The 8,573-nt window shown below is 29.6% G+C and overlaps 1 protein-coding gene across 3 annotated transcripts in view; it reads right to left on the bottom strand.

The window, feature by feature from the left end:
- atl (atlastin GTPase) overlaps positions 1–6,525 on the bottom strand; it is a 43,299-nt gene extending 36,774 nt beyond the window's left edge. Inside the window, exons 1-4 of one of the 3 annotated variants that reach the window (XM_067046349.1) lie at positions 6,266–6,523; positions 4,306–4,438; positions 1,383–1,627; positions 1,085–1,243 (exon numbers count right to left, since the gene is read on the bottom strand). In XM_067046349.1, coding sequence (XP_066902450.1) covers positions 1,085–1,243; positions 1,383–1,607 — 384 coding nt within the window. In that variant the 5' untranslated portion in view covers positions 1,608–1,627; positions 4,306–4,438; positions 6,266–6,523. Of the gene's footprint in view, positions 1–1,084; positions 1,244–1,382; positions 1,628–4,305; positions 4,439–6,265 lie in introns of all 3 variants that reach the window. The other 2 variants (XM_014422002.3, XM_014421999.3) reach the window with 2 other exon arrangements.
- Positions 6,526–8,573: the final 2,048 nt, after the last annotated feature.

Genomic DNA, 8,573 nt, shown 5'->3' with positions numbered 1-8,573 from the left:
CTAGAATCAAAATAAACAACGAACAAACGAAAAACGACAGGACTTTTTGAATGCCCTGGTAGATTGATAAGTGGAAAAATGTGATTTTCTCAGATGGGAAGAAATTCAATCATGATGGTCCCAGATGATTGGTCTAATTAATATAAAGAACTAAGAATAGAAGAAAAAATATACAGTAATAACAAATGGATGAGGAAATCATGGTTAGAGATTGAATTGGTCACAACTAAAAGACAAAATAAAATAAAATTGTTCTTGCCTTGGGCTGCATGATTAAACTAAAATATCTGGAAGCTAACCAAATTTGATTGAATGACCATTTAGAAACAAGTGTCCAAAGATGACTTCATATTTCAACAAGACAATACTCAAATTCAATTGTCTAAAATCATTAAAGTCCAATTCCAACAGTAAATTAATCATCTAAGAGGAATGACCATAGAGATTAGAAGATATCAACATTATAGACAATGGGTGCAGTCAATGTGCCCAAGTTGTCAACAGAGGTTCCCATCAATTCCAGACTATGCATATGAGCATGGTAGCTATAGTAGAAGGATAAACTGAGCTTTCTTAAGAATAAATGGGCCATCTATATCATTCGCTCAGAGAAATGAGGAGCCTAAATCAGATATTAAGGTAAGAAAATTTCATAAATAAATATTAATTTTAATGGAACATGAGTGATTAATATTTTACCTATTAAAACAAACTTATACACTTCTAAATACACTTTAAAGTTAATATTTTACAGCTCTCAAATAAATTAACACAAACTAAGAAGAGACCAAACAAAAATTTGCAGACACAATAGAAGATAGTTCTTTCAATTTCATTATTATTAAAACAAAAATATATTAATAAATGGATGATGGGGTCAAATAAAAACTCTCGTGGTCTGCGTGCGGTCAAATAAAAACTCAAATAGTTTATCACTATTTGAGTTTCTATTTGATCACACCTGGACCTTCTTCTATTTATTACTACACATGGTCAATCAGCGATCTTCCAGATAGTACATTAACAATTAAATTCATCTGATTGGTCTGTATATATCAATTAAATGTAGTTCAAAGGATTTTACCTCTTCTTTGTTGGGCAATGTAGCTAAAAATATTTCAGACCACATCAGGATACCAGTTGTATCACGTTCTGAGCCTCCTCGCCAAGAAAATCCTTCTAAGGGCACGTTTTCAGGCCCCATCCAGTCATCGTCATCCGTATTAATAGTTTTACAGACATACTAAAAAAAGATAAGTATGATTATCAAACCTAATAAAAAGAACTTTCCAATAATAATCTTATAATAAAAATAAATGCAATTCTGATCTGATCAAAACATTTTTCTATTATAAGGACAACAATCATAAGACAATTGATACCTTAGATTTCATATATCTCAGAAAGAAATCTAAGATAAATGATTTTCCTTTTCTAAAGGCTCCTGCAACTGACACAACTACAACATGCCGATCTTTGACATCAGGTTGAAGAAGCAATGATTCAAGAGCTTCTTCGTCTAGTTCAAATTTATGATCAGGTTTGGACAATATAATTTGAACTGCTCCTTCAATAACCTGCTTCTCGTCATCAATATGATTTTCCATTACTGGATAAGGTTTTTTTTCTGAAAATAAACATCATGATAAATAATAAATTGATAGTTGGGTTACCACATAAAAAAAAAACACATAAGTGATTATGTATTAAAATATATATAAAATTCCATCAATAATGAAGTACAGACAGCTAATGCAAATTCAGTGAAAGGGAAAGTCTGAAAAATATTTTAACAGATAATAAATAAATTGATGGTCGTATTATATACCTAAAATTCAGCATTGTAATAAACTGAACAACCTTTCGTACAAGTTAACAATGCCATATATTAACACCCAATAATACAGTAAAACTAAAAATTAAACATTATTAATAAGCCAAATCAGAGAACATGGAAGAATAGATATTTTTTGATTTAATTGGTTTCCTCTAATGGAATCCTACATATAAGTACAATCTAGTTACAATAAATACTTTTAACTATTAACATTAACATTTTCAGTAAGAATAAATGTACATACAGTATAAATCGATAATGAACTTCAGGGGATCTTCAAATTGTCGAAGTTATAAGCAATGTTAAATCATATCTTGTATAAGACAGAACATTTAAAATTGTAAAATAAAAACATTATGCATGCATTACATTAACTTTAACTTAAATATAGACACAGATGAATAAATGTATTATATGTATACTAAAGAAGTTAAAGATTAGTATTTTAGTCTAATTTAGTTTAAAGAACCAGTTACTAATAATCCACAACAAACTCAGTTCATTTAGCTATAGTTATAGTGCCATTAAGGTGATTGAATACTTTAAATTACTGCTCTACAGAAAATGACTGATGAGGCATTGCTATTTGTTAACAAAATTCAACTGAGTGTATGTCTTCCATGACTAAAATGTTCTTAAAATGGGGAAATTCCTATAATTACAGGCAGCTATTTCCGTTTCAACTCAATTCCTGTTCGCTATAACTGATAGTAAACAGCTCAAAGGTTCCGGGTTCTTCTATGTCCTAGTCCAACAGCCCTCCATGAGAAAATACCCAGCTATTTCACCCAAATTTTAAACTACTTTTAGAAAAACTAAAAGAGTCAAAGTTGAAGACACTGTCAACCATAGCTAGGGATAATAAAAAATGGTGACTGTTCTAAAAGATAAAAGTAATTCATTTTAGAGTTCTATCATTAAAAAAAAAAAATTGTGAGTTATTTCAGAAAATAGTTCATTTTTTATCTAGACTAAACAAGGGATACAGTAAATGTCATTAAAAAGTAAATATTGAAGTATTCAAGGTGCACTTCCTATGGTGCTATTCTCTGTTGACGTGCAACAGAAGCTAGAGACCAACTGCCATTGCCTTTGAATGAGGACAGAAAAATTATCAATTAAGCCCAGTTCTTAAGCCATTGATAAACTAGTGACCACTTTTACTTTCCATTAATTCACTATTACCAAAACTTGGAGTAAAAAACTTCAGGGAATTGCCGGCCCACTGAGGGAGCTGAGAACAGAATGAGCGAAGAGAAGAACAATGCAGGACCATCCAATCATCTATCCTCCACCAGTTACCTTAACAAATCCACATCAAGAAAAGAAATAGATTCCCTAAATCAGATAATAAATATCAATTTTACGCATAAACTGTATTAACCCCAGACTTCAGTAATTTGAAGTAAAAAAAAAGTACATATTGAACCCAAGATAAACCTATATTATTAATAAATTAGTGTAATGAAAAGAGCTGAAAAAAAAAGCAAACACTACACGGCATTCCTCCTTTACTTTAACAACATCAAAAATAAACAGCAAAACACAGATTAAAGGCAAGGGTGATTGAAGGTAACTGGTGCTACCTTACTAAGTGAATCTTATATTATATTATATCTTATCTTATACTATATATCGTGAATGAATATAATCAATCCTATTTTTTGTGGGTAAAACTGACCTGTCGGTATGACTGCCTACCCTATAAGAAATTTATATTTTCAATAACAAGTAATGATTAAGTGGCAAGAAGAGAATCTGCATAATAGTTTGAGAATCCATACTTCCAATTGTAATGAAGAATTAGAAAACACAAAACTAAATGCTTACTTGGGAAAAGTTAAGAAGAATTCGGGAAATTTTAAATAGAATAAAGAAAGTGAGCCAGACCAATTATAAGATTTGTAACACTATCGTCAGCAAACATGAGGTGTTCTAAATTCAATATTTTTGAAGTGATATTTTATGAAAATATTTAATTTTCTCTACGTAGATGAATCAAAGGGAGAATTAGGGAGAGATTGACAAACATGTAAGCTAAATTGCTGCAGCTGAGAAGAAATATCCACATAAATTGGCAGCTAAACCAAGAGATTGACAAAGTACTAAACAAATAATGATTGACAATGTATTGTAAATTCAAAATATTTGAGTTTGGTCAAGGTAAATAAAACATATATTTTATCATAGTTCTTTTATCACTAACAAAGTTTATCTGAGTGAAGAGCTATTTCTTGCATCCTAATTCCTTTCAAACCTCATAGATGACCTACAATACAGATCAACATGCAAGAAAAATTAAAAAAAAAAAAAAAAAAAAGGGTGTGTTTTAAACACCTTTAAAAATCCTCAACTAACATACCTATAACTAAGAATATTAATTTTCTACAACTATTGCTGTTATGTAGTAGATGGTTTGAGTTGATCAATATTTTAGTTTAAAAAAAAATTATGAAAAAAAAAACAACCAGTTTTAGAATGTCAATTATGTAGAGGCAAAATCAATTAATATAAGGCACTTAAATTTATCTTCCTGAAATTCCTTCATAGAACCAGCATCTTACTTTTTTTAAACAATACAGAAGATGCATCACTTCATCACTAGAAATAACATAAAATACGCAATTATAAAATATTCATGGTGTTATGATGACTATGTTACTGAATATCTCCAAAAATATTTCAACTATATCATATCGCTATTTGATTCTTAATTTAAACATTCTAACAATACAATAATAACAGTATGTGAACATTTATTTGTGAAGGCTTGGTAATAAATGGTAAATTTTTAGGAAAATAAATAAGTCATTAAAAAATTGAGATTAAGAACTAAGTGAATTACGTCATGAGTAAATGATTGAAAATTTTAACATTCTTATTGGCAATACCAATATTTCATTACTTTGATATGATCCAATAACTATCAGCACAAAATGAAAATAATTAACAATTATAATAAAATCAAATTGATTTAAGGATTTAAATAACCAAAATCTTTCTTTAAACAGGAATCAATAAATCCTTACACTTAAAAATAAATTTTATACATAATGACGGCTGTCGTGTAAGTGTAAAAAGTGGATAAATAACTCAAATAATTAACTTAAAAATTATTAACAATAGAAAACAATACCTGCAAAATATAAGAAAGAATAAACATAATTTGGATAATTTTGAAACAAAATTCAACCTGCTATAAAATTAAAGCAATACAAGTATGATTTCTAATTGTTGTGCTTAAATGTTTTTTTTATGATATTTTAAAATCGATAGAGTAACATCAATTTTGAAAATGAGTATAAATAGCTTAAAAACAATGTAATTTAGTTTTCACAGTTAATAAATTTTGAGTAATTAATAAAACACTCCTGATTAATAATAAACTAAAAAAGTACAAGTATGTTCAACTACAGTAGAGTTTTGTTATTTTAAAAAGTACCTCTCAACTAGAAATTACCCTTTGAAACTTAAGAAAAGGTAATAATACAAAATATTTAAAAAACAGCATCTTAAATCCTTCAAAATAAAACTGGGAGATGACATTTTATTTAGTGAAATGACTTAATTTGATAAATACTAAATATGAACAATACTAAAGTTATAAAACATTATATTTCCATTTGAATGGTCTCAGTTTGTCAAATCATGACAAGGCTTGGTAGTATTCAACATATGATTTAAACTACAGCAAAATCCATTCAAATTGGATATATAATAATAAACACAACTATTTAAAATAGGGCATGCGTCAAATATACTTGTTCATCAGCCCCATTGAAAAATATTTTTATTACCACTATAATTGTTAAAAACACATTTTAGAAATATTACATCTGTCAAATAATTCCATGATCCTCTCTAATTAAAAAAGAAATACGAAAATATCTAAACATGTTCCCAAGCTAAAGAATTTGATGATGGTAACAAATAGTAAAATACCACATTCATTGTAGTAAATTAGGCAAAAGATGAGAAATCAAAAGTTTAATCACATTAAACAAATAGTTTCATATAAAAATCATAATACAAACTAAAGATATAAACCTCCTAATTTGAAAATCTTACACTTTTCAGATTTATTTCATTGTAACTTGTTTAAATAACGTTTATTTTTAGCGAATGTGTTGTTGACACATCAGTTTACCAAGTAAATATGTCAACTTTACTTGTTACAATAAATTACAAGTCATGGCTGTATTTGGAGAGTAGTAATGGGTATAATCCAGATCATTATATACATTTAATCTTATGTTCAGGAAATTAAAAGAAAAGAATTTAAATTTGATAAGAAATAAAATAAAAAAACAACAAAAGGGAGAATCAGATTTTAATAATTAGTTAACTGATAGTGTAATCAGTATAATATATAAAGATACCAGTTACAAAACTTACAAATTAAAATTTTTCAAACATAATGGTTCTCACCTGAATCAACTGTCATCCTTTTCACCATGATTCTAATAATGTCCAAACATCATATATGACCAATTTCTATTATCACCTATGCCTTTTATAACACTAGTATCACATTAATCAGAATGTTTCAGTATTTATTCTTCAGATCGTACGTACATTCTTCACAATAACAACAATAAATACATCATACCATTATTCTACAATCGTAACTACCTTAAACGTAACCACGATGCTCAGCACTGAGAACAGTGTTGCTAGTAATCGACCATTGTTTTTGAACATATAGGTAGGCAGTTCTACCGTAATAGAACTATGTAAAGATTGTTAATCATATTAAAAATCAACGATAACATAATATTAAATTTTAAAATGCGTGCAGTAAAAACAATTTTGCATTAAAAATAAAAAGGACTCATTTAATTTTATAAAATGTTAGAGTAAAATTGATTAGCTAGATAAATGATTTTAATTGTTACTTCATAAATTTATATCAAAAATCATTACTGGCTCTCATAGTTTGAAATATTACAAAGGTATGCTATATAACTATGAAAAAATATTTAAATTGACTGAAAAACGTGATAAGACAATATAAAATTATTACAAAAGATGTACAAAATGGCATGAAATGAAAAATACTTTAGTATTCCATTATGTCATTAATTCTAATCCATCGCAAGCGTAGTTCAACAAAAAATTGAACTCTAAGAAGAAATTTCAAAGAAGGGGGGGGGAGATTCAAATCATGTTCACTCATAATATTTATTATAATAAGAGAACGTATTATAAGTAGTGATATCCTTAGCAGTGAATGAACATTTTTTTGTTCGACCTTGAGAGCTGTGTTAGAATTTAAGGTAAAATGGTGCTTATTGAGAGCATTAGCTGTTTTAAAGGGCTTAGCTGTCGTGACTTAAAGCTAAAGTCACTTTATATGAACGTTTGATTGATTAAGAACATTTTTATTACTCAATTTTTTTATTTCACAAAACAATATACATAAATTGAACAAAAACAAAATACACTGAATTTTGTGTTCATTTTATGTGTAGTAAATTGGTCTTTAAACGATGGTTCAGCAGTCATTGGAATTTTAAGTCTTCTAAGTGGATAGAACGGTGGCGGAAAAGTTGCTCTTTTCTTAGATATCAGGGAGGATTGTAGATGTGTCGCTTTTAACTACGCTCTGAATCCAATTCGACGATGTAGTGACATTTTACAAGTTTCTTAGTGACAATACCAAACTGCACCTTGGTTACCTTGATGGACTCTCTCTCCCACTTGAATAGAATGAACTTACCGAGTTCATTGGAGTCGAAAAAAGACCGGTTTTTATATTTGGATTTGGCGTCCACACATATTAAGAAGTAGTGGTTTTCGAAGGGGCCCGCATTGTGAATATGCCCTATCTTCCAGTTCTCTTCAAGCAGAACCTAACGATGAGCTTTTAACAAGTTGTTCAACGTTTTTATCTATTCTTTCTAAATATACATATCTCCGGGCAAGTTGCTTCATCTTGGTAATCCCCAATGAGTAACATAGAGTTCTTCCAATATTTGGAGCTGGAAAGCTTTAGGAATAACTGCGCAATCCAATTGGGTATTGTAAAAGTACTGTATTTGAGATTATTTTAAAGATCCTTTATGAGCGCCCAAAGTCCTGGGTCTCTCGCAGTTTCCTTCGCAATCGTATCTACTGTGATAACTGAGCTTGAGATTTGGAGCAATGTTTCAGCATATAACGTTTTACATTTACTTCGGTTTCTACTGGTGCATTGCTAGGTAAGGAGACTGGAGCTCTGGACAACCAATCTACATTTTTGTTTTCTTAACTTTTCTTTCAAGGAACAGTGTAGTACACCTCTTCCTCGTTATCAACTGTCATGACTTTAGTAACATTTGATTTATTAAGATGATGATTTGTAGTACAGGTGTATACCCAGGGGTGTCGGAACTGGGAGGGCAGTGGGGGAGGGGAGGGGAGCCACCAACCCCAATAATTCCATACCGAAAAAGTTGGGAATTTTTTAATTAAATATCTATTTTTAACTACGACAACTGTGGTAAAACATTTTACTCAAAGACTGATTAAAAGTGACTCCAACAATGCCTTTTAAGTCAAGAATTAAGGCATTCCCTAGTTTGCTGAAATCAATGAATAAGGATTTTTCTCTATGATGGTGGACCAGACGTTTCAAACAAATACGTACCTTCCGTTTTGGGGAGAACTGTCAGTAATGACGGAATTCCAAGAGATAAGTTGGTGAAATGCTGGGAAGCTGTGGTCAGTTGAATGCTATGAAAAAAAAACTGGGTAA

Source organism: Halyomorpha halys, unplaced genomic scaffold, assembly GCF_000696795.3.
Source record: "Halyomorpha halys isolate HHAL.00 unplaced genomic scaffold, Hhal_1.1 Scaffold350.1, whole genome shotgun sequence".
In the NCBI taxonomy this organism is placed as follows: domain Eukaryota; kingdom Metazoa; phylum Arthropoda; class Insecta; order Hemiptera; family Pentatomidae; genus Halyomorpha; species Halyomorpha halys.
The sequence above is the reverse complement of the archived record's forward strand: the minus strand, read 5'-3'. Positions and strand labels throughout refer to the sequence as shown.